The following is a 27,273-nucleotide window of genomic DNA, read 5'->3' as shown; positions in this document are numbered from 1 at the left end:
TTATTTGATTAATCGAGATCAGGGTTGCCAAAAGTGGAGCCAGTGGGCCAAAGCTGGTCGCCATAAGGTTTGATTTGTCAATTTAGGGAACTTTGAATCCTCTTACTACAGAAGCCCTGAGGAGAGGCAAGTGAAAAAAAACTTTAAAAGATTATCCATCCTTTTTTGTTTTTTTTCACATTTATTAAGTCAGAAGTACAAGAGAAAAAACTGATCAGAAAATGGATCATCAGGATTTTTTTCCCTCACTTGTCCCTCAGGGCGTCTGTACCATTTTGCATCTTACTTTTTAAAACCATAAAGTTTTAGTTTTCTGTCCGATGGAAAAAGATTGGACAGCCCTGTTCTGGAAATAAAAATAATCGTTAATTACAGCCCTAATGCGAGGACTGAATATCAGAAGTCTGAACTTTTTAGCCTGTTTTCTTTCATCAAAACAGTAGAAAAAACTCTGAGAGGAACTCGAACAGATGATGAAAATACATAATTTGTATCAATAGTTGCTGTTCAGTTCACACAGAAGACTTTTAAAGCAAGAGCCTGAGTGTGAGTGTCTATGTGCATACTGAAGATGTGCTGCATATTCAGAGCAGCTCTGGACGTGAAGGAACTTCAAATAGAAATTAATCTCTGGGCAAATTGCATTCGCACACTGTGACTCGAAAACCCAGCAGATTCATGTTCAACTGAGAAGAAACAAACTGTGCAAACAAACTGCCGCTACTGAAAATAAACAAAGCAACACAACGATGAAACAACAATAGTTCTCTAATTCAGTTCAATACTGGGCTTCTGGCCACGGGGACCGAGAGGAAAATGCGTTATTGGAATTCATCTGAATTGCTCATGAGGAAATATTGATTTTCACAACTAACTACATCCTCAAGTATCAGCAGCAGAGGCTTCAATTTCACCTATAATTGCATGAAAAGCAGGGCTGCTCTTAGTTGTTCTCACGGTAACGTCTCAAAATTGCATTTCAAGATATTCCAAAACATTTTCATTAAATTTCAGAGCTTTATTAAAAACATCTAGTAAATTATAACCAACAGTTACGGGCTAAATATAAAAAAAAGCCTCTGTTTCTCTTCGTTTACTATCGTGAGATTGGATATTGTTCGTTCTCAGTTGTCTTTGTTTCTTTTATTCCACTGCTTTTGAATGATCATTGCACTACTGGTGCATAACAGAGGACGTTATCAGAGCACTTTACAATTCACAGGAAACATGCGCACGTACAGTAACACACACACGAGCACCAGCCGAGATATGGAGAGTGTTTGTTTACCAATTACCATCCTGAGTGTGTTCGAGATGAGAACGCATGCATGCATGTGATTGCATGTCCGATCCATTTCAGAGACCTAATTAACCACTGATCGATCCAACAGGAACCTGACACACCTGCAGGGCCAGCACAACTGCAGGGGGGTCCTCACACCTACGAGGGCGCATGCATTACACCACTTAAAGGTTCTCAGGGCACCGTACAGTCGCCACACTGTGTGAGCCAAACGACTGTTGCATACAAGAAAGCTGAAAGTAAATCAGAGGACATTTCTCAAAACGCCTCACAGTCATGTCATGACTAAAATGCCCCCCTTAATTAGAAGAGGGTGATCCCGTCTGAATAAAGTTTCAATCAGACCGAGAGAGGTGGTGTAAACCTTTGACCTTTCTGCGTCTCAGTGTGCAATAGTGTAAATATTTTTGTTTTTGTTTCTCATTTATATTGTTTTAAATTGTTTCTACTGCATTTTTACTTATATTTGTTTATATTTCTTACTTATGTATTACTACTGTTTAAACCGATGCTCTATTTTTTCTACCCCCTTTCCCCGTTGTGGGACTAATAAAGGATTATCTTATGCTATCTAATCTGTTCAATAGGGAAATAAGAGTGCCTTATAACCATGTAAACGCTTCATCTGATCATTTCTTTTTGTTGTAATAAATATGTTATTTCTGTGCACGTTCCCTTCATGTGATGTCGCTTCCTGAGGGACAGAAACATGGCGGTTGTAAAACAGAACTGGTCTGTGGCCGATGCAAGTTTTTGTTGGCGATATACCGATATTGATGATAACCATGATATTTAAATATGAAATATTGATTATGATAATATCGTGTAAGTATTCCAGCACCTCTTAGATCATTAACATTCCTTCCTTAATGCACCTTAATGCTGGTTGACAACTGCAAGAAAATGGAAAAGAGAAGAAGAAGATGCAGTAACTAGCTACTAGCACAGTGTGTGTGCTACTGCTGCACACAATCACGTCGCGGGAGACTAAATGAGATAAAATCATTAGCGTGAATTCTTTTGTCCACGATAATCATGTAGTGTCTCCTACTGGAGATTGTACAAGATTGAAGGATTGCTGGAAGCCTTGATGGTCGAACGTTTCCCAGGACACAATCTTGAAAATTGTATCAACAGGCAGAGTGAATGAATAAAATACATTTTCTCAATAAAGTTGGAAAGAAAACTTCTTATGGCAGATTAGATGCTTCACAGCTGGTGGAACCAGCTGTGCATGTCAAAAAAGTTTTATTCTGATAAAATGCTTTGAGGCATGTAAACACATCTAATCAGGTCACTTTATTTAGGGCCCATATTAGTGTTGTCACTATACTCGAATTTCTAACTTTGATACAATACATTGAAAAATATTGATTATTCAATACCAGTTTGGATACTATGGGGAAAATTGACATAATCTGTTTTTATTTTTATTTTTTTTTATATATTATATGTACTTATTTACTGTTCTTGTACACAAAAGTGCGCTTGCACAACTGGAGTGACAATAAACATCTTGAATCATGAATAACATCGAGGGCATTATCTAAATCTAAATTAAACAAGGCTGCGCCAAACTACATATACAGTACAACTTTTTTTGGTCAGTACCAGAGAACAGCAGAAAGAAAAACTTTTTTTTAGAAACATTTGTTAATTCGCTTTAGACTAGGCCTTTACAAATAATGTGAGTGAGTCAACTAGCTGTCGGAGGATGTACTGGTGTGTAGACACTGAAACAAATGTAAATTAGAAGTGTTTCAAACATTCAGTATCAGTATGTATTGATTTATCTATATTTAGACAACATGAGTCTGTTGGGATATATTATCAGAATGATTTCAGTCAGACTGAAGAGACACTGTCCATGTAACCACGGCTACTGAAAAGATGAGTATCTAACTGACACGTCTTTCACAAAAAACCCACTTCTGGAACATCTGGCTGTTGTGTTCCTGACAATGTGCTGAGGTGATCAGCAGCAGAGATGTGACCACAGCCGACACACTTTACTCACACCGAACCTTCACAGGAGAACATCACAAAAAGAGGGACCCAGTAAGGGGGCAGGCTGGCCATTTGTTCTAATCAGCTTTCTGCTGTTCTCTGCCAAACAAAGCATTTGCATTCCTCTCCTCATCTGCCTGTTGTCTCTGCGGTGACACACTGGTCCTAATTGCACTTCCCCTCTCCAGCTAAATCCACCGTTATCTCCTGGGAATCCATGTCATCTCCAGAAGTCAGCTCCCATCAGCCAGATGTTGAGTAGTTAGCATTACTGCTCTGCACACGTCACTGTGCTGCTGCTGCAGAACACTGGAACAGCTGGACCACAAAAAAAAAAAAAAAGAAGGTCTGCAGGGGACAGTGCATTACTGCCGTCCCCTGCAGACCATCCCGCTGACTGTGCACGCAGCGCTCGGCCAGACAACTTGCTGGTGTAATCTGGTGTTGCCATCAAAAAGGCAGCCGGCGGTTCTGGGGTCTCTGGACCTTTACTGGTCCCAGAGTGGAGTCTTGCACTATTTGGGTCAGAGTGCAACTACGTTTAAGAGCATGAGCGCACAAAGAGAGAGGGGAGTTACAAGCAAAGTGAACACAAAAAGGCTTAAAATGGTGAAAGGAGCTTAGATCAATCAGGACAGCTGAAAAAGGGATCACATTTGTACTAGAGATACTTATCTCTTGCTGCCAGAGCGCAGCTGAAGCACAACAGCCTGCATGCAGCTCAGTGGCTTAACACACACCTGTACTGTGGCTCAGGCCCACCAGCAATCATATTAACCATATTTACGCAGCGTGCCAGTTCAGTATGTCTGCCGCTGCGTCCGTGGAAAGCTTTAATAAAAGACAGCAGTTACTTCCAAAGACAGAGAGACACAAGGAGAGGAGCGGTCATGGACACACACACAGAAGTATGGAAGCACACAACTGTTGCAGATATCAGAGGGTGAAGTTGAGTGTTTGCAGGATTAGGATTGGATTCATCAGTAAGCCAAAAATGACCCAAATACCCTTTAATGGTGCAAAGGTTTACACCTGTGGCTGGAAATGGGATCTGCAGGATCAAGCGTTCACCTCAAGAGGCCCACGGGCACCTGCTCCTGCTCCGAGTGTGACCCAAGCCGAGCACGAAGTCATGACACCTCGTGCCTTATACGCAGAGTAAACAGCTGGATGTCCTGATTCCTCCTCGGCAACATCATTTTCATTTCAATCTCTCTCTCTCTCTCTCACTCTCTCCAGTGTTTTGTGGCGTGTCCCCCTCCCCGTCCACACCATCTCTGCTCCATTAGACTAATTGTACTGTAATAATCTCCACTGATGTGTGCTTCTAATATCTTGAATGGTCATGTTACCCTATTTTGATTACCCCATTTCCAAGCCCCTGCTGCACTCTCTGTAATCCATTGCCCTCGCTAAATGATATAAAAAAAAAAAAAAAAAGTGTAATTCAGATGAGTGGAAAAAAACTGCAGTGACACACATCGGGCGTACAACTGGCCGGTGAAAATGTGATGGTGACAGTGAGCCTCAAGGTTAAATGTCATGAAAATCCCTTGATGGCGGTGATTGAACAGAACGCTGGTTTGTATGCAGCCAGCGATGAAATGCAGAGTGTGCACGTATGCATGGCTGGTAAATTAGGGAATTACAGGTTGGCTTAGTTTGCTGCACAAATTGAATTTATGAAATCGTACAGAAAATTGGTGGGTTAGATTACAACACGGCCCGTTCTTTGCTGTGTGAAGGAAGCACACTTCTCCAGGCCAAACAAAACAGGGACTCACACACACTTACATCCTACATATGGGTGATATAAGAGCATTTTGAATGCCAGCCAGCTCCTTTATGATACATCACATGCTCCTCTGTGAGAAAAGGGCCCGTGCAGAGTGTTGAAATTTAGACAAAAACATCAGAAATGAAGCCATTTATCTGTTCGAGGTGTGTGTGGATTACTGAGGCACATTCAGCTCATGATATCATTAAAGTGATCAAACAATAAACACTCCAGGTACAAAGAGGATTAACCTGTGTCTCTTATATTAATTTCATATAGTGATATTATCATGTTTGATGGCATTTTTTTTACATCAACATCAGGCTACAAATGGTTTTCTGCTCACAAATTACCTAAAATCACTGTAGGGGTGGATTATCCAGAAACCAGCAGACTTTACTCGCTCCCTCTCATGCTCCACGGCCCTCTCACTGCCCAACATCCGCAGGGAGAACTTGTTGACTCCCGGCTGGAGCATCGCTCCAAACTGCCGGTGCATGAAGCCGGCTTGGTACAGACGGTCGTCCTCAGGTATTATCTGCTCGCTGCCCTCCAACTTGATGAAACTTGACTGGTCAAACACAGATCCTTGCTCACTTGCGCCGCTCAGCCCCCCCGCTGCCCGCTGCTGGGCCCCGGGGCCGTGCTCACCGGGGAAAGTCTCGCAGACTCCCGCGTCAGCCTCGGGGATGAGGCGCCGCTGCTCCGCCGGGTCCGACCCGGGAGGATGCCGCCCGGTGATGGAGGAGATGCTGCCCCCGAATAAGCGACAGTCCCCGTTCAAGTTGGTCTTCACAACAACGTCCCTGTCCAAGTCTTCGCTCCTGGCCTCCTCGATGCTCCTGCAACTGCTCGCAGGAGACGGAGAGGACAAATGTTTTAGCCGGATACTTTTCCTCTTGGTGTCCTTGTCGCCGCCGTCTCCTTCGTCAATCACGAAGGGTTTTTGCCCAATGTTTTGCGGCAGGCTGTAGAGCCGTTTGCGCATGGAAGACTGGAATCTTTCCATTTTTTTTTTATTTTTTTTTGTCAAGAAGCAGAAGAGATGCGCTCTAAGGATAGAAAACAGAGGGATGAATCATGAATCTCACACACTTGGGGTGCCACTGGAGGCAAAACAGTGACGGCGCATCCGCAGGACAGGTTGTATCTTCTCTGACACTTGGGACGTGCCTCTCTCCCCCGGTTCAAACATTGAGATGCGCCAACAATACGTGGCAATCACTCCTACGGCCGTGTGAAGGCGATGAACGGCAAATGCGTGTAAATCCAGGTAACCCCAGAGCGTGCAGACGAGAGCGCATCAGGATGCAGCATGCTGAGCGTCGGACGTGCCGGAGTGGGAGACTGCTGCTGCTGCTGCTGCTGAGCGCCTCAATGACAAAGCATGATCTCCACCTCCCCAAAATATCTGAGCTCTCTGTCAGTGCAAGGTGATGACACGCGTGCACGCGGCTGGCAGCTGCATCCTGACATCACTGATCCATCAGCCTCCCGCTTTCCAATAACGTGAATATTGATGGAGCTGATCTATCGGGTTGCCATAGGAGCCAGGGTGGCACATGCGCTCACCCCGCCCAGTCAGGACAAGAGGAGGAGAGGATGATTCAAGGATGCGATCCAGCCTTGGAGTTGATGAGTTTGGTGAAAGAATCTCATCGTGGATACAAGTCTTTGTCGCGATTGTGCCGCAGTCCGCTCGGCCAGCTGATACTGACATTTCATCTGCAGCCTCACTTTATTCATCTGAGATCCCTGCGTGATATATTTAAGCATGCTTGCTTTATTTGTTGGCTTTTAAGACATATTATGATGTAAAAACAAGAGTCAGAGGGCAACATGTGGGTTTATCACTCTATGATTTTGCATAAAAGGTGTTAAAAGTATGACAGCTCATTGAAAACTTCAAGTAAAGTCACAGAGTGCACTGACAGGACAGCAGAAATATGGGTTTGACAGGATAAATGTACCAGTTTAGAGAAATAATAAAGTCCAACTAGGGAAAAATCCAGCCCAGCCACCAGAATTAAATGTTGGCAGTGAACGTCTCTCACATTTGTTCCTGTCATAGGCTGACATTTCTACAAAACGTCTCATATCATGTCCACATTACATGTTCATGACCTGACGTGGAGGCGTTGGTGGTGGGGTTACAGGTGTTTCAACATTTGTAAGTGTGACACCGCCGGATACTTTTAAAGAGACCTCGTGACAATTTCCAGCCGTGTCTGTGGCGACTGAAACAGTTATTTTTAAGCCAATCCTGATCTTTTCCGAACCCTAACCAAGTGGTTATTGTGCCTAAACCTAACCAGAGCACAAGCACAGCGTTGTCACACTCCACCGTATGAAATAGCTTGTTTCTTTTTTTGTTTCATCTGTGATGTACCTTGGCGTTTTTAAATGATAATCAGATGTAACCTTGTTTACTCTACTGTTCTTTTAACTCCTAATGTAGCCTCTGATTTTGGATCGAACATCATGTCAGTGGTTAAAACAGTTTGGAAAAATGTCCAACGTATTTCATATTTTATTAATGATTAACTGATAATCGATTGTTGAGGCAGCCTATCAATTTTTAATGAAATTGGCATCTCTATCGGCTGCAAGACCACTTTTCTCTCACCTAATTAATTTATTTTAATTTCCCAGTCCGTGGCTGTAAAATGGCACAAATAAATAGAATGTCCTGTTTCTTCTATTGCTGCTTGTTATTTGTGGCTCTTTCCATCAGTAATCATCCTCCAGCGCCCAACAACAATCTGTCTCGTGGCGTCAGCACCGCGAGTTTGAAGTCTCCTGATCATGAACTGCCCAGATTAGGATTTCACACTGCGCCTTATTTTAGTTCACTCCGTGTCATCACTTTCCGCCACATATGCAGGCGGCAAAACCTCGAAGATTTCTTGTTATTTAAGTCCCCTGTAACTTTGATGGAGAAATACTGTGTTATGTTAGGTTTCTCTGAATTTAGTGGCAAGAAAATTTGTTTTATTACTCTTGACACTTAACAAGACATGCCATACCATTTTGGACTGACACACAGTGACACAACAGAAGAAACAGAAGGTGGTGTTTCTAAAATTTTGTCCACCAACTTTATATCAGTGAGGGCAGCCCACACATTAGTTTTTAGGTTAATGTGCCTAAACAGTGTGTACATCTACATGTTAAAATTATTATTATCATACTGTCCGTGTGCTTTGTGGTTATCACATGGAGCTTCACATGTATAATGTTCTTGATGTCGTGAACTACATGCAGTTTCTTCAAACCGATGATATGTTCACATTGTAAGTGTCATTGGCTATGAACCATATTGACAGTCCTGCCAAACATGTCGCATCATGCTCACATTGCATGTTTAAGATCTTACTGGTAGGTGGAGGGATGGTGGTGTAGTTGCAGGCGTAAGTGTGAAACCAGTGGATATTTTAGGGAGACCTTTGGACAATCTCCAGCCATGTTTGTGGCAACCAAAACAGCTATTTTAAGCCAAAACATGATCTTCTCCAAACCCTAACCAAGTGGTATTCATGCCTAAACACAGCCATGGCATAAGCACAGTGTCGTCACGAGAAAAAAGTAGAAATTGGACATAAAGAAGCGTAAAGTTTCACATAATATCCATTCACATAATATCAAATGGGAAACCGTTTCACTGCAGAGATTCTCAATAGACTGCAACCTGGTACCAGCCTGCACTCTGCACAGTGTTGGATACTGGGTCGCTGTTCCTGTTGTTTGACAGGAACCGATCATCCACCCACCAGTGCAAAGCAGATTATTTTTATACGTCGTAAAACATGTCTAGGGAGGATCTTTTAAGTACACTCAGTCTGGTCACTGCTCGAGGTTAGTCCAAAGGATGGCTACCGTGTGAATATATTAAAATAAAAACTATATACCTTAAATACAATCCAGTGGCCTGCTTAGGAAATAGTCCATCAGCGTATTATTTAAACTGCTCCTGACATGTAACTACCTGTACGACAGATTAATCCACCCGCAGACACAACTACAAATCATTTTTGTCAAAAGTTGTGTTCCGTTTTTTTTTTTTTTTTTTTTTTAGGGTTCACAAAGTCGCAGATGTCTCTTTGCTCCAGAAATGGGAGGTTTTATTACTGCGACACATAAATCTAGGACATGACTTTACCTGGTGGGAATCAGGTCCAGACAGTTAAGAGACCAGTTTAAAAAGGTATGAAAACACATAATATTTATCCAAAACTCCCCAGGAAATGTTCCCAAAAGCACAACAATGACACCTGGCTCCTAAAATAGTGCCCACTTCTTGTTGCACTGCTGTAACTTCCCAAATAATGTGTTGATGAAGTACACCAGTTTCAACAAAAACAGAACATTATAACCTTTATTGGATCTGTTGGATTAGACTGCATTAGTTTAAGCTCCGGTGTAAGTAAGTAACAATACTGCCACTGCTTGGTAGAAAAGTGACATAACAATATAAATATTACAGTGTGTTTATATCAGTTACCTCAATAAATTGGGCTACATATACAGATAATAGCAGCACTAAAATCATACAGTAGTTTAATGTTTTGTAGGTTTGTTGTGAAACCTGGGGTTGGGGACTTAACTGGTAATTCATGATATTTATGTACAACCTTTATTTCAATACATGCTTTTCCAAAAGCTTCTTCAATGCCTTCCCCTCACTACAGGAACATCATTTCAGAGGAGAATTACAGAAATTTGATCCACAGTTATTTACAGCTCAGCACGAGCATCCGATCGAGGATGAAGTGGACGTTCATTGCAGTCCTTTATTTCTGCATGAATAAATTGCAGGAACTGAGTGGTCTATAATTCAAAGACATAACAACAGGGCATAAAATAATAAAATATCCCAAAATCCCTAAATACATTTTGAGTAGTGTAGTTTATTTGACAGAGACAATGGTCATTGACCTAGGGGGAAACAAAGTCTGGAAATGAGCCGAAGTTTGCCTCGGACACTGTTTTCATCTATTATCCATGGCCTTATATCAAAAGTGTTTTTTCGTCTGACAGTTCAGGGATTTCTGTGAACTATTTTTCAATCTAGGTTTGTTGTTTCTTGTTCCTCTGACAAGCCCCGACTCTGATCACATTTAAATCAGTAAGAGATAAAAACTAAATCCTCCTAGCTTAGCTTTGAAATCGCCTTAATTAAAAAAAAAAAGTTTTTAATTATTGAATTTGTTTCTAATTGATTTTAATTTGATTAGTTCATCAACTGCATTCTTTTATCTTTTATTATCCCTTGATCTAAACTGCAGTAGTTCTTCTGCATCTTTGAATTGTAAATCTTTCCATTTCTGCCATATTGTTATCCTGTAAAGCACACTGAATTGCTTTGATGTATGAAATGTGCTATAGAAATAAAATTGCCTTGCCTCTGATGTCCAAAGTTCATCATCATGTTCAACACGTCTGCTGTGAGTCACTGTAAACCTCGCAAGATGGTGCTGTTTCCCCACATGCTGTTATCCGTCTGCATCCCCCGGGACAGCTGGGTGCATCATTAACAGTGCAGCTGAATGTCTGGCATGATGTTTAGAAAGAAACCCACTCAACAGACACACTTTCCTTTTTCTTTTTTATAGATATTTATTCTTAAAAATGAGTCAAGATCTTGCAGTTTGCTTCACATGTGTCAGTCCTGACGTGGGCTTCTTTTTCGCCGCCTCCCACGTCAGCTGTAGAGAATTCATGCAGCTGTGTCGTATGCCATCAACGCTCTACGGTGATCCTACTAGTTTAAAGCTTTGTCACAGAGAAATCAAAAGCTGCAATGATTTTCAATATATTGATATGGATAATAATTGCATAGGATAATAGCCATGCTGTACAATACACATAATTATAAAACAATATGTTAGAATGATTAGTACAGATCTCCTAAAGTAGGTTTATACAGATTTTCATTATTCTCAACATTTAAGTGCATCATATAATATGAATAAGTCTTTATATTAATGCTGATCTGATACATAGTTATAGTGATTTAACACATACAGTACATACATACAGTAAAGTAAACCTTAATCAAATTTAGAGGGACATTGCAAAGCCCTTAAAATGTAATAGATATAGTCTGATAACATGACTAAACTTAGAAAACGGTATGCAGCAGAATGATAAAACTATACACAACTGTCATACCAGATTATGGTGGCATTTTTGTTTTTGTTTTTCCTCTAGTACACACAGGTTATCTACATGAAGCCACTCTCAGAGAAAAGAACAGCGAAAGAAAAACATTTCATCCTTCAAACAGAAGGTCAACATCTTGCATGCAGTATTTCAGAAGAAGTAAAAATATTTTAAATTAGTGGATAAGAGGGAAAAATTAATAATGTCAACAACTGCATGCAGCAACAATGGTTATAATGTTTACAATCCCATAATGGTTTGAGTACCTCCTGATTCGCACGCTCACATAACAAAATCATAAGGCATGCCTCACTTAACCCCTCCACAACCATACTTTTAAATGGCAGATAAATCCTATTAACAACTGGTATGGATTCTCTTCTTGTTTACCTTCATATGGTCAATACATGTGTGATGCAGCCTGCAAACAAAGAGAAAATTCAATCCGTTAGCCACGTATTTCATAAGGCGGCTCATCTTGTAATTTGTGGCCACAAGCGTGTGACACATATAATTAATCAGGCCACGTCTAAATAATTCAGTACTTACTCAGCAGACAGGCTGCTCAGTTTGTGTTCCTCTGGCGGAGGTTCTTGTCTTTGTGGTTGTTGGTTGAATTAGTTTTCCTTCAGAAAGAAGTAAAAAACACAATCAGTTCAGACTGGAGGATGATTAGTTGATTGACAGATAATAATTTGATTCCATTTCTAATAAACGTTTTTCTAATCAACAACCAAAATACTAATTTCTCTGTCACACATCTCTGTAAATTAACAAACTCATTTCAAGTCTTTGTTTTTGAGTGCAGCCAACCTGCGATGGGAATTTTATTAAAAGGGCAGTTCACCGACTTTACACAAGGTTAGAACTACTCATCCTGTAAAACACAGTTGTTTAAGTGTCTTCTGTGGTGGTGAAAGGATCTTTTTATAAATCTGACAAAATGACCCTGATATTGGTGTAATGCACCTTTAATCTATTAAATTAGGGCTGCAAAATTCATTAAAAATATTATCGAATCACAATATGTCCATGTGCAATATCCAAACCACAAGAATGACTGATTAGTTGATTGACAGATAATAATCGGAGTCCAGTTCTCATAACTGTTTAATTATTGATCCAAATCTTTATGAACTAGATACTTTTGGTCATCATTAGAAAAAATATCCAATTTTAACTTATCTTTTTGGGTGTCACCAACTTGTGATGGGAATTTCACAACATTTTCTGACAATTTAAGGACGTAATCATGATGATGAAGGTTATATCAGGGCACTATACAAAAAAAGTTGCATAATGTCTTCTGTGGCTGTGAAAGGAGTTTCCCAAAGTCCAACAACAAAATTACCTTGATGATATCATTAGGGTAATTGGTGGAATGCTCCTTTAATCAATAATGCAATCAGTTAGTTAATATTCCATCTAACTGTATTAAGAAGGTTTGACAGTTGGTGTATGATTTTATGCAAAGCTTTGCTATCGTGTTGTGTCAATATGTATAAATTAAGTAAGTTAGTCTGATTAATAATGACTTTTACATAAACATAATGTGATTTCAAGTGTTTATTATTCAGTTATTACACATAAAAGTAATGTATTTCAAATCAGTTATTCTGTCTCTAATAAATCAAAAGAAAATTGTATATGCATTTGAAATAAAGTCACTGTTTCAGGCTAATTATTTTTTTGAGTGCATGAACACAAATTCAAGTGTATCAGAGCCCAGTCCAGTTATTTCTAAGAATAGAAACTTGCCCTTGTATAGTTTTATTTATATTCTTACATCTATGTTACATTTTTTAAATTTTATTTTTCAAATTTTATTTAATGTATCTGCAATTATTTTCTGTCCTTGTGCTGCTCAACACTGCTGGGGATCAATACAAACTTATCTTAATATTTGTATCCATAAAAAATAGTAACATCTTAACATGTAATCTATTACTACACACTATAATGTAGTTTTAAGCAGCTATAAGGGCATTTTAAGTGTCAAAATTTAGCATTAAATTTAAACGTTAAACGTTTACATTCGGCTCATGACTGATCATAGAGGGACGTAAAGTACAGTTTGGCCTTTTTAAGTCTTAGAGCATCTTGGCCAGAGCCTCCTTAACCAGGACAGTTCAGATGGTAATTTGTCAATGACAGCAAATATGTTCCTTTTTGATTTAAATGAATGCAGCAAAGCACCACAACAAGATGCTTCCAGTTATTTGTGACCCAGATTCTGAGGCGTACTGCGTACTGAGCTCTAAAGACAGTCAGGAGTGCAAGACATCATGATAAGCTACAATAACACACACATTACCAGGCTAGACAGGCACAAGCTATTGAAGGTAAAATGTTTGATACTTACACTGGTCCTGCTGGGTCATCATCTGAAGCAACAAGGGAAAATATGGAGAAATGAAGACCAGAAAATAGAACAATCGCAAGGAAGTTGCACACGATGATGAAGAGACATTTCATCTAGAAATGTAGCTGTAGCAGTGACTGCACTTTGACCTGAGGTTTTTGAGGATTTTTTTGGTTTCGACTATGCTGCATGATCAGACTGTGTGTAATGGGATGAAAGTGGAGTAACAGAATAGTAAACAATATTCTGTCATGCCGCAGGAAAACCACCTCACGAGGTCACTCACAAAAACACACAGATCGCAGTCAAATCCAACACAACAGCACATTCACACGCATGATCAAGTGAGGACGACTGCATACAGGCAAAAAATTCACATTTGAAAAAATTCTGTTCTCATGCACGGACGAGCAGCGCTCACAAAGAGCAGCTGTTCACTCCAAGAGATTAGTGAAAAGCAGCTCCGTCAAATATCAGCCCCTCGACGGAAGTGACTGAGTCAAACAGCCGAAATGATTCACAAACACAAAATATCGTCAGTGCTTTGCAGTGACTTGCATGCCTTTTCACTGCTTGATGCAAGAATGTGAAGTTTGTTAAACAAAACGATAAAAACTGAAAACTTTGAACAGCACTTGACACTAATGAGGAGGCTAAACAAAAGTGTGTACTGTGCCGTGGACTGGAATAAGATGAGGCTGAATGCTTATTAAAAATTCATGAAGCATGCAAAGTCTCACACTTACCACAAACACGGTTTAGGTTATGCAGTTTGGGAAGGGGGTGGGAGGGGAGATATTACAACAATCTGTTAAAATACTCAACGACCACAGCTAACCCTTATTTAAAGAAATGCAGGAAATATGTGAGTTATTAACATTTCACGCAGGAATTTGCTGTATGACTCAATCTTCATCCATTTTCTATGAACCATCCTGACAGTGTGTTCCTGTACAGTCTGAGCTGTCACTCATTTCCTGCACGTTGCATCTAATCAGCATGTGCCAAAATCAAAATGCTGTTTGAGAGCAAAAAGGTCACCCAAATACCATTAATGCATAATTTATTATATAGCTCGACTCTGGAAGTACTCAGTACTCTGAGACGATACCAGGATGCCACACGCAGGTTGTGTGGCTAAATGAGTGTCTCGTGGTGAAGCTCGCAGCAGCTTGGGGACATCGCAAGGTCCCTGGAAAGCCATTAATAATTGAAACTGTCCACCTCCGCAACACTGCAGTATCATATTTCTCATGAATATTAAATCCATGAAATTGTCCTGACAAGGTGCCACCTCCTGCAACTGTGTCTGCCTGTTCGGTCGACCTCACCAGACTGAATTATCGAATGCAGGCACCACGCGGTGTCGGGTAACCCTGTTGGTGTCTCTGGCGAAGGAACAACTTCAGCGGACACTCGAAAAGAAAGTGTGCCTGACACTGACACGGTTTTTCAGATACAAAATGAACAACTTTTTCCTCTGATATATTACAACACTGTGGAATAATAAAACAATCCTCAGCACCGCCGCTGGTGACTCACCGTCTTGTAAATCCTCTGGCTTCTTACGCTTCTCATAAACAACGATGATGATGACCAGGATGATGATCTCAGCCAGAACGCCCAGGAGAGGCCACAAGGGGGCCAAGTGGCTGCGGACCCTCAGCACAGACTTCTCCTCGCGGCTGCCGATCATGTTGGTGGCGTTGCACTGGTACTCGCCGGGATCTAACCCGATGTCCAGGTTGGCGATGTGGAGCTCGGTGTAGTTGTCTCTGCTGCTGATGACGAAGCGTCCGGTTGTGTTGTCGATTTCCTGCCGAGGGAGAAAAAAAGGAAAGCGCTTAATAAACTTGAGGGTTTGACATTATATTCTAGCTGACGTGATGAGGTTTTCAAACATTATACAGTATTTAAATATATAAAGCACTTCATGGAGCAGTTCCTACATCATTTTATCTTTATATTTGTTTTATTTACTTATTTTACCCCTTTTTAATTTATTTTCTCTTATTGTTTTTCTTTTCTTTTCTTTTCTTTTTCATTCTCTCTGCTTCTATGTGCCAGTTGTTTTTAACTGTAATGTTGATTTGTTCCATGTAAAGAACTTTGTAACTTTGTTTTGAAAGGTTTTGTATACATAGTCTATTATTATTATTATTATTATTATTATTATTATTATTATTATTATTATTATTATTATTAAATAAATATTTACTATACATGCATGGTGCATGCATCCATTTGGTGAAATCGTGATAAAAAAGCTCATTGAGCTTGAATATTTACAGTTTGTGTTCATTGTTATTTTATTTTCATTCCATACCAACTCATAGTTTATGTCATAGATTTTCTTGAAATTTAACATCTTTAATCGTGTATGTCTGCAATTTTTATGCTATTTTAGCTTATTTTTCTACTTTTAACTTTCATTTTTTAAAATGTGTTCCACGACATGAACTGGGAAAAGGTCTGAATTCTGGACTTGCATAACAACGTGAAACGTTTGTGTATTGTGATTATTACGGTAAATGTGTGTTTCAGTATTGCCCACATGTAAACTGTGTGGATGTGAGGGAGGAACAGCAGCTATGCAAAAGCAAATTGGTATCTTAACAAACAAACTGCAAAGAATCCTGGAAACAAACAGGAGAATGTAGGCGTAGAAAAACATGTTAGCCAGATTTTAACCTCTTAACCTCAATGTTTCTGCTCCACTTAGGAAGCTTATAGATGTGGTTTGTGCAGATACAAGAAAAATAAAGCTTACATGCTGCAGCAATCAGTTACATATCAGACATTTTATGTTTTTTCTTGTTATTAAAGCATCAGCTGAAGTCATTTTAACTCAATTATGTTTTCATCTGGCATCATAAACCAGGATACTTGAATAACCACATTAACAGTTAATATACAGTTTTGTTTGTTCAGGCGTAAAGTAAATGTAGCTCGCTTCATCAATGGATCTAGAAATCACCTGTGGATTTTGCAAACCATTTACAGTTATAGAAATATATCAATATAATGTGCAATCAGTGGCTCAATTTTTTTTCAGAACATCAATAATAAAAGCAGAGTTGAGTTAATACAATATAATATAATCTCCCTGAATGCAGAGTTTTTGGCAGATCTGTTGTATTAAATTGCATGAGTGTACAGAGTAAAGTGGCCACAGATTGTATATTCACATGACATACCCTAAACATGCCGTTCTCGAACTTGCGCCAGGTCCAGACGGGGTGAGGATAACCGACAGACTTACAGTAGAGAAGAGCATTCTGGCCCTCGTTCTTATTCTCACTGCGCTTGTGGCCTGTAATCTCAGGAGCACCTGAAACAAAACAAAGAAACAAGAAAGATCAGCTGTTTTAAATGTAAATGTAAATGCATTCAAATAATAAATGGATCACTAAATTGTGCTTTTGGTCGTAGAAACTGATGCAATGCAACAATATTCTTTCTTCAGGCGATGATCATCTGCTTTATAGATTTCAGATCATCATCATAATGATAACAACAATATATTCTTATTTATTGAGCACTTTTCAAGCTAGATGCACTAATTAGGAATAAAAAAAGGGGGGTAAGGAAGATAAAAGAAAATATAATTGGCATTAAATCAGCTGCAGGATGTAAATAATGCAGCAAACAAGATGGGAACAAGTACAGAAATATAAAAATGTAAAACTAATGATAAAAAATGAAACCATGTTGCTGTGATTCCACTGAATTATCTTGTAGCGTGATCAAGGAGTAAAACATGAGGAAGTTTAACTGAGCTCATATATTTCATTCACAACATTTGTTCTATCAGGAACAAGTGAGCCAATCTAACATAAAGTGTCTGTTATTATTCTGTGCATCTGGTTTATAAATCTGCCTCGTTTTAAATGTTTTTTTTTCTCTGCCCCATAAAACAAGAGCAAACTGTTTTAAAATCCAATTTGCCTCCATAGTGTTGCGCGTGATCGCAGAAAAGGCTGACCAGATTTTACCGTTGAGACATAATCCCTTGCCATCAGACAAACAAGACACCATCTGCTGCCACTGAGCCGGGCATTGGTTAGATGGAGGTGTCAAGGGCGCCGGCTGGCCCTGAGCAGCCAGCAGAGCTGTTTGAAATCACAGGTCCTCGCATGACAGGGCGGCTGGTGCTCAAGGCCACTCGGGCCATTTTTATTGGTGACATCTCTAATGTGGCCTTGAAATGCCTTGTAGCTCGCAAATCAACACCTACATTTAACTTCGATGGTGGCGTTGGCTGGAGGACTCATCTCGAAGTTGTAGACACACATGTACACTCCGGCGTCGTCTCCTCTTGGTTTGTTCAGCCTGCGGCGCAGAAACAAACCTCACATGAACCCACGTCGGACTGCTTGACTCTGTCTGACTGTCCAACACTCCCTCTCACATCACTCCTACCTGTACTCGGTGTTCCTATTTGGGGTGCGCGTTTCCGGGATCTCCTCGCCGTTCTTCATCCAGTAGCTCTCCTGGTGGACACTGTGGGCGCTGGTCAGGTTGCACTGCAGTGTGTAAGCGTCTCCTTCCACAGGAAGTGTGGTGTGTTCGGAGGAGCTGATTGACGGCTCTGTAAGAGAGGCACAGATCAGCTACGACAGAAGTGATGCTTGTGTTAGAAGATGTAAACAACAAGGGTTCAGACAGACACCTCTGCCAAACACACTTTATACAATATAACCCAGGAATAGAGCTGCAAAGTGGGAGGAATTATTTCGGGCATCCAAGGTTCCTTAAGTAGAAGTCATTTACTGCACTGTTAGCTCAAGTGGGAGCGCTTCCAAGACTCTCTCGGTTGAATCATCAGATGACCAACTGTATCAAACAACATCTTGTTCTTTAATAAAAAGTTAAGGTACAAGCCTGCACACATGAAAAATGAAAGTAGAGAAGTCATCTATAGCTCCCAAGGTGCACTGCAGTAAGAAGCATCCAATCGCAGAGCTTACATTTCTGTTACATACATCACTCACGATGAGTGGAAGCAAAAGATTACATTTTTCTGCAGCTTAGATGAATATTACAGCCCAGAAAAGGGTGCAATTTATTAAAACTCATGGTCATGACATAAATCTGCTGTATCATTACATCATCAGGTGGAGAAAAGTACCTGTAGAATGAGTTTCTGTTCAGGATGCACCTGAAATGCATTTATTTCTGCTACACTAGTAGATCACAGGCAGGTCCAACCTTGAAGTTTTCCAATTTTTTATGCTAAAATAAACTCAAGAAAGGCTAAAAATATGGCCTCATTTTCAACTTGGTGGTTTTACAGCAAAGCTCATCACAAAGGATTCGCCTTTCACAAAAGAAGCCCTCATGCTGGGAGCCAGTTAGGATGACTGAAGGTGAGAAAGGTCCGTTCAGCAACTCTCGTGGCTTTAATTTAAGGATTAAATAGCTCTGAAGGAATTCCATAAAAAAACACAGAAACTATAATATGCATTTGTAACTAGTTGACATTAAACCAGCAACAAAATCCTCACTTGGTTTAGCTTTGAAAGCATGAAGACCCTAATTAGAATGTCGGGTTCTGCTTAATCCTGATTATCCACATCTTGTTTGTACATGTAGACATTAGTGAGCCTCTCAATCTGCTGAAACAGTCATTTGCCCAATGACGAGCTGATCATTTGAATCAGATGTGTTGGAACAGGGAAACATCTAAAAACAGGGGAGTGGGACACCAGGACCAGGACTGACAAACACTGGTCTAACCCAACTATTATTTGGTGAGATAAAATTATCTTAAAATGGCAAAATTTTGCTTTTAACTTTGGAACGATTATTTGCTGCTGGTAGGCAAACAAAAACAAACGTTATTGTGCATAAGAGCCAGATTTAACTGTTTAATGTCGTATGGTTATGATCAACCTCACCAAATAATGGACTTTGTGTGTCAAAGTATCAACAGTCAACAAAATTTGACATATTAAACAGAGAAATAAAACAAGTTTAAACAATCACAATAAGAATATAATTAAAATCAGTTGAGGGAAATGAGAAAATGAGAGCTAAATGGAAAGAAGAATGAAGTAAAGAGGAAATGGAGACTGGGAGGTGAGGCTCTACAGGGTGTAGGCTGAAGGAAGCACTGAACCGAGGGATGAGCTTCATGTAATATACTACTCAACTCTGCTGGAAAAGGACTAGTGGATGGTGTTTTTCTCCATTTTTCAAGTCTGTAGGGGAGGATGGCACCTACGGAGGAAGGTAGCGGTCCTCTGGAGAGGTTTGAGGGAGGCTGAATCACACAGGAACTATCAAATTTGGTTGCTAATGTGGGGGGGCGGTGGGGGTGTTTCTTCTACACTGACCACTCACTCTGCAGCACCGTTATAGTGGCCTGAGCACGGATCCAGGTGGTGGCTGGATTTTGGTGCAGGTCGTTACGTCGCGGGTCATTGCTGGCTCTGCACTCGTAGGTCCCAGCATCGTCCAACGTCAGACGAGAGACGCCCAGCACACTCACGGCATTGGAGCCATAGGCCGTGCTGATGGAGACTCGACGCTTACGGGCGCCGTCCCACAGCTGCCTAAAGGAATCAGCTCGGTTGATCTCAGAGTACCACCACTGGATTTCTGGGGTGGGGTTTCCCACCACGTCACAGTACAGCTCAAAGGTGTCGCCCGTGAGCTTTGTCTCAGACAAAGGTGATTTCACAAAGCCCGCTGGAGGAGGTGGAAGTTTAGGGGGCACCACAAGAAAAAAGGAAAATAGGTGTAGGATGGCAAGACAAGAAAATAACAAGGTAAATTAAAATGGAAACAGAAAAAGAAAAACATCAAGAAAAAAGATAACATGCAATAATGAAAAAGAAACTGAGAGACAAATAATGAAAACGAAGATGATTTTAAGTAAAAGAGCAGAAAATGTCAAATATGCAGCTGAAAAGCTAACAATAATTCATTATCGAATTATCTATTAATATATTTCCTTGATTTATTGATTCATTTTGGGGTCTTTATAATGTTTAAAATAGTGTAAAATGTCCATCACAATGTATCCAGAGCCCAAGTTGACGACTCATACTGCGATATTTGAGATATTTAAAGGTCTCATATTATATTTATTTTGGGTGTCTACTAAAAATGTTCACATACTTCAATGTTTAAAATACACTTTATTTTTCTCATACTGCCCATTGCTGCAGCACCTCTATTCACCCTCTCTCTGAACGCTCTGTTTTGGTGCCGTCTCTTCAAGGCCCTCCTCTCAAGCTCTAAGGGTGTTTTAGCAACCATAGCTGGGCTCGAGGCATAGCTGAGGGCGGTGACTGTATGGTTGTGACATCACAACCTTTTGGAAGTTTTGACGGCTCATTTGAAGGCACAGTTTCCGAATACAGGCCGGGGTTTTTCCCTGTGGATTTCACACTATTTATATTCAAACTTAAACCTGCTTTACAATCAAAAACGATATGGAAATCTCCCTTTCTAGAATATGGGACCTAAGAAAACAGGCGATGATCCAAAATGAAAAGGTGGAAACAGAACATTTTTTGCTGTAATCCAACATAAAATCGTGAAACAAAACGCTGAAATCAACACCAAACTGTGAACATATTTGGATAGAGACAGAAAGAAAGCGGCGACCTCAGATCTGCCTAAGCCATTATTGCTGCTATTCCTGGGAAGCCTTAATTCAATTCTGCTGGGACGTCCTTGCAGAGCTGCTCTCACTTGGTTCTGTCCAATTAATGATATCATTTAAATTTGTGTCTGGCTCGCACGGCGCTCACATCCGAAAAGTCCTCCAAGTGACCTTGTCATTTTCAGTACATCTTCTCTGTTTGATGAAAACATCATTAGCGCTCTGAAAAGCTTCGGGAAAGAACACAGACACCGGGCAAACTGCTGTTAATTTAACTGGAGTGAAATATCGCTGTGTCTGTATTGAATGCAATAAAAGTGAAACAATTGATCATGGCTGCTGCGCAGAGAGGAGGAGGAGGAGGAGGTGGAGGAAGACGGGGGGGCTGTAGTCATACGCATAGTCTATAGGCACTGTGGAGAGCACATGAGATTGAGAGGAGATTTATAGAAGCTGCAGGTCTCAGGGGAGCGCGTGGGCGCATGGTGAAAGACCCCCTCCGTTTCCATAGAAGCACTCTACGGCAACAAAGTAGGAAGAGGACGAGACAGCCAACCAGACCAGGCGGATCATCACAGGACAGACAATCACGTGTTTTCCTTCTTCTTTTTTCTTTTTTTTTTTAATTTGTCAGCTGACATCATCATCCTGCTGTACAGCCCACAACTGGTTCATCAAGACCAGTCGGCACATATAGATTTCTATATGCACTCAGCTGGCAGTAAATTCTGCCTTCACGACGGCTATAATCACTTGTTTTACAGGCTGCAGTTTGTGGTCCTGTTGAATTGTACCCTCTTTGCTACAAATGGAGTGGACAAAATAATAGAAACATCCTCCAAAAGGATCATACAGCTGAATCAACTCCTCTCTGAAACATTATCACCTCCATGAATGTAAGATTCATTGTAAGACTGCATTAGTTTTAGCCCGGCAAATCTAATAAACTGGCAACTGAGTGTATATAAGTACCGGTAAATAATATGACTGAAGATAAAAGCAACACCTCAGCGCACAGAAGTGCTGAGAGACGGATCCTGCCACCTCGGATAGTGTAGATGCGTAGAAAGTGCTGATCCAGTTGCGCTGTGCTGCTGTACCGTACATGTCTGAATGACGTCACTCACGTCAAGCTGATGTTAGTTTAGTTTTAGCATGTGGTTATGTGTTTACACAGGCTCCACAGGCTGCACTGTAGTTTGTTCTGGTTTAGTTTCAATTGAGATCATCCTGATCTGGATCATCGTACCCTCATAGATCAGTGCTCACTCCTGTTTTACAATCTTCTAAAATTTGTACTTTTTAAAAATCAAAATCTGTATATTTTATGATATTTTTGTTGTTGTGTGGTTCGTCCTCTTCCAGGTCAGCATGGTGGAGAGGAGGTCGTGTGGCTCAGGCATCACTTGGAGACGCCTCAGCTTGCTCCGTCGTCCTCCTGGATCCACTCTCTACACATGTATTTGATAATCTACTTGTATCGGACACTTTGTGATTATAATCTGTATAGATTAGATTAGATTTTATTCCCACAGAGAGTGATGTCTCCTCTGTGGTTCGTCCGTTCCCTTTGTTTCTCTGCTACAAGAGTTTCTGGGGGAGTTTTTCCTTACTTGAGTTAAATCTAGAGTTAACTTTATATTCTTAATTTTTAGAGGTGTGAGGCTGCAACATGTTAATTATTGTCATTATTATTAATGTATGAATGTTTTTCTTATATACTCTATCCGCTTACTGCACAGCTAACTGAGCCAACTAGCTAACACCAGCTAACGTACAATGGTGATATGCTGCCCCCCCTAGCTGTCTGGAGTGTGAATTCAAGAGGAGGTTTTGTGCAAATCAAAAGATATATTTGTAATTTTTTGATAATCTCTTTATCTGTCCATTCCGGATTGACTCTGACCGGCTGTAAAAGCAGGTTTAAAAACCTAATATTTTCTGCTGCCTTATGATGTTGTTTTGTTCATTTTTTACATCAGTTTTGCTTCTAAGACATCGCAAACAGTCACACTTTAGTCAGTCTTTTGGTTTCCAGTTTGTTTGCAGTTCCTTAAAAGTTTAAATGTCTGTAGATACCTTTATTTTCATTACATTTATCTTGTTCATTTTGTCTTTATGTCTCGTGTTGGAATGAATCTGTGCGCTTTTGTTTGTTTTCTTGGCGACTACTGTGTGAAAAGGTGTTTATATGTGGGAGGTTTTAAGATTTTTAATCTTTTAATGGTTTGGTCTTACACTCAAGAGGTAACCTGTTCATGTAATTACATAACTTTGAATGACTTAACAAACAATGTTTTCATTTATTAGTTATGTAAATGGACTTGATTATGTGTTGGGGTAATTCACTTGTTCATGTTTACTCTTCTGCCTCGTGCCCTTTTTCTTTTGAGAGAGGTATAATGTGACAGATTGAACACACATGCCACAGGTAATTAATGAGAGACACTCCCACAGAATAATTGACCCACACCTGTGCACAATGAATGGGCCGAGCATTGTCTACTTAAGACCACTGTTGTGAGAGTTGTTTGAAACGCTCTTGAGGAAGTCCAGAGGGACGTACACATCAGTAAAATTAACAAACTGTGACACAGAGCAAGATCATTTGGTCTTAAAAATGATGCTAAAAGTCCGTCACATGTTCCCAGAGCCCAAAGTGTCATCAAATGTCTTGTTTTTGACCGACCAACAGTCAGAAAAATGAAAAACAAATTGTTTGCGATGATCTAATACAGAAAAAAAGCAAATGATCTCAACACTGGAAGCTGAAACCAGAGCCTAGCTGGAGTTTGAACTTGATAACTACATTTCTCTATCAAACATAGTTAATAATAACCTTTCTGCTGACCTACCAATCAATTGATCTGCTAGTCTCTTCAGCTCTAAATGTGACTTCATGTTGTAGTGTTGTTTATATAAAAGTCTTTTGGAAGCACATACTGTATTGAGCAGGACAAAAAGCTCTATCTGGAGAAAATTAGTATTTTAAGGTTAAATAGCGCCTCCATCCAATCACACACCAAAGAGACGCTTCAGTCAGGACCAATTAAAAGTCCTGTCAGCCCCTCATGACTGCAAATTGACAACGTTATTAATATGACATACAGTTTAAACCCTTATCACGCCATGAGTTTAAATAGATGCTAATTTCTGATTCATTATTCCAATCAAACAACACAACCTGACAACACATGGCCTCGAATTGTGATGAGCGTTTCCTTGCAGATGTCTTCTCTGTACCGCCCGGGGAATCCATTTAAACCAGTGTAATATGAAGCAATTCTGGCCACTGTCCCAGTCAATGTACCAAAAAAACTGTCGCCACACATATTGAGCAGCTAATCGGATGCTAAATGAATATTCTGTCAGAACAGAAGCGAGTCCTGATCGACAGAGACAACAAGCGATGAGGGAAGTCGAGCAACAGCAAGCATATTTTACACATTTCTCTGTGTCATTACAGCATTGTACTGAAAAATGCTTTTTAATAATCAAAAGATTTTAAAGTGAAAGTACAGAAATTTTCCTCGGGCTACATTATTCACCTTCCGCAGTGACGTTTACAGAAGATACAAGCAGCTGTCTGGATTAATATAAACATGATTTCAATTGAAAATACTAAGATTAGGATACTCTGATGCCATCTAGAAGCCGACTTTTGATATTTTGCATCCGAGACAGCTGGGCTGAAAAGAAAGTCTTTAACACTCCACTGAATGCAAATCTTAACTAAAAGTCTGCACCAGTTGTGATTTAAATCGTTGACGTAACCAAACATCTCCTTGTTCCTGCTTTTATTTTGACTATTTTCAGACACTTTGTTGAAGAAACGTATCGTTGGATTAATCAATAAGGAAAATAATAAATATTTGTAGCCCTACTGCAAATTACACACACAGGACCTTATAAGTACAAAGTTATGATGAGCTCCAGGCTGAGACTCTTCTGGTCACACTTGCACCCAAAAATATGTCAAGTGCAACTAAACATTTTCATTTGTCGCACCGTTGCGCCTGAAATGTATCTGTTTATTTTGTAACAATTGAGGTTATCTGCATTTCTTGTAGCGTGTGCTGTGATTAAAAATGAAGAAAAAAGTATTTGCTGTCATTTTTCAATTAACGGTATCGGTGATTTTTCTGTCAGATTGCCGATAAAATAAACTAATTCAAAAATGTGCTACTTTGGCTCTGATGCAGCATCATCTCACACAAGGTCCCGCCCACAACCATATCTGACTGCCAACACGTCACAACTAACAGCCTATCAACAAGTAGCAGAAAATGGAAATACTCAAGTAAAGTACCTCAAAATTATACTTTCGCTGGTTGAAATTTTAGCACCAAGTATGTAATTTTTACTGCAGATGAATATCGCTCACAAATATCAGGCTTCAGTCTTGATTTCTAATAATCTGTGGAGGTATCGGCCCTGAAAAAGGCGTATCGTTCGACCCTAGTCTGTACCAAAGAAAGGCGTTTTCTTACATCCGGAGATTAGTAGGCCAGAACATCTCTGCAGCACTACAGTACTTTAATATAACGCTGTTTCTTCACACGTTTTACCTTTACCAAAAAAACAACTGCAGCTACTGAGATTTAGATATTGATAATACTCTCTGAAAACAAGCAAGAAAGATAAGAAAACATCCCACTTCCCAGTTATGTGTCAGGTAAAATGCTGTTTCATTAGAGCAGCATTCTGAGCTCTATCCACTGGAGTGCTGATTGAAGGAGAGATGTTACGAGTGGGTGTGCGGTATAGGAGGAGATGTGTAATGCATTCCTACACATGGGCAACTCCAGGGAGGGCCGAGGCTGGATACATCCTCACTCGCTCTCACATTGCAATGCTCGCTGCACTCGGACACTCGCAGTACACACTTGCACTCTCGGCTGAGGCGGGTTCTCCACCGCTCTCAGCTGTGAGGCGGGGATGAGATTTATGAGGGGTCGCCTGAATAAGAAGCACCGTGCTGAGAAATCAATGCCATTCTGCAGTGCAGCACATCTCAGCAAAGAGTTAACAAGAGGACATTAAAGCCACAGTTCCCAGTGCAGCATCTCTGCTCTAAAAATAGAAGCATGCAGCAAAATGGACTGATGCTATTTACAGAGCCGCACTTCTAGCAGGTCCTACATCTGATTTACATCCGTGTTGTGTGCTGGCACAAGGCTGGACTGATGCAGAGGGGTCATCTCAGCCAGGAGGAGAGGAGCTGCTGCTGCTGCTGCTGCTGCTGGACACCACATCCTGACATACCTGAGCAGAGCCGGGCCTGGCAGCAGATTCTTTAACTTCAGTGTGGCACCATGTCCCTTATCCGCCTCCTCCCCCCTCGTCCAGCCGGATGAGCAGGACTCGTCCTTGCTTGACTGAACGTCCCCGTGCATTCACTTCAAAAGGACATTTTAGGGACGTCGGCAGGCCTCCGCGTGGCCCACTTCAGCCCGACACTGTAGCCTATTAATGATTGATTGACCCTTCAATGCAAAACGAGTCGTGAAGCAGAAACAGAGCTGTGTTCGATTAATACGCGTTTCTTATCGGGGTTATCTAACGAGACTCGGCTGCTGGAGAGATATTCGTGATGGACAGCGTTCATTAATAACACACGTCTTGTAATTATTCATTAAAAGAAAAAAAAAAAAGCCCCGATGCAGAAAAACAGGCGGTATCCCTCCTCAATAAAAACCCGCATTTTCTCACTGAGCTGGTTTCATTTCCTACCGTTCTGGGAAGAGACGGACTGCAGCAGCAGGGCTCCGACTATCGCCACCGAGAAGGACATGACTGCAGCTCTTCGTTTGCCAGGTATCATCTTCGGAGACGGGAGATGGAAAATGCCGGTAGGCGAGCGCTAAGGTGACCTGAGCGGGGTATGATGATGATGCGGGGAGGACTCGCACCGCAACCTCCACGCTCTCCAGTCGTGTCACGCAGAGAGGCAAGTGTCGCTAGGTAGACCAGCGGGGAGGCTTCAGCACCACAGCCGCTACCTGTGCAGCCCTCTGCCGTCTGTCAGCCCGGTGCAGCGAGGAGGA

At 40.8% G+C, this 27,273-nt stretch overlaps 2 protein-coding genes across 3 annotated transcripts in view; both read right to left on the bottom strand.

The window, feature by feature from the left end:
• LOC311264346 (potassium/sodium hyperpolarization-activated cyclic nucleotide-gated channel 3-like) overlaps positions 1 to 15,227 on the bottom strand; it is a 27,441-nt gene extending 12,214 nt beyond the window's left edge. The window contains exon 1 of one of the 2 annotated variants that reach the window (XM_084365150.1): positions 15,154 to 15,227. Coding sequence is in view for 1 of the 2 variants with exons in the window: in XM_084365151.1 (XP_084221277.1) it covers positions 5,441 to 6,096 (656 nt within the window). In the remaining variant the exon portion in view is untranslated. Of the gene's footprint in view, positions 1 to 5,440; positions 7,753 to 15,153 lie in introns of those variants that run through there. The other variant, XM_084365151.1, reaches the window with a different exon arrangement.
• On the bottom strand, positions 10,991 to 27,273 carry LOC311264348 (neuroplastin-like). The gene is made up of 8 exons (XM_084365154.1): positions 26,960 to 27,273; positions 18,034 to 18,202; positions 17,849 to 17,943; positions 16,809 to 16,942; positions 15,154 to 15,427; positions 13,612 to 13,633; positions 11,799 to 11,875; positions 10,991 to 11,670 (listed from the first exon to the last, which is right to left on the bottom strand). The coding sequence occupies exons 1-7, from the start codon at positions 27,048 to 27,050 to the stop codon at positions 11,815 to 11,817; spliced, it is 846 nt and encodes a 281-aa protein (XP_084221280.1). The 5' UTR covers positions 27,051 to 27,273; the 3' UTR covers positions 10,991 to 11,670; positions 11,799 to 11,814.

This window comes from Pagrus pagrus, assembly GCF_965226575.1.
Source record: "Pagrus pagrus genome assembly, chromosome: 10".
In the NCBI taxonomy this organism is placed as follows: Eukaryota; Metazoa; Chordata; class Actinopteri; order Spariformes; family Sparidae; genus Pagrus; species Pagrus pagrus.
This window is presented reverse-complemented; position numbering and strand designations above follow the sequence as displayed.

Excerpts from the sequence above, each read along its gene's own strand:
- LOC311264348 (XM_084365154.1), bottom strand. The coding sequence starts at position 27,050 with ATGATACCTGGCAAACGAAGAGCTGCAGTCATGTCCTTCTCGGTGGCG. Across the intron at positions 16,943-17,848 it reads CGCCACCATCGAAGTTAAAT|GTGCTCCTGAGATTACAGGC; the intron begins GTAGGTGTTGAT and ends GTTTTGTTTCAG. Across the intron at positions 13,634-15,153 it reads GCCAGAGGATTTACAAGACG|ATGATGACCCAGCAGGACCA; the intron begins GTGAGTCACCAG and ends TTGTTGCTTCAG.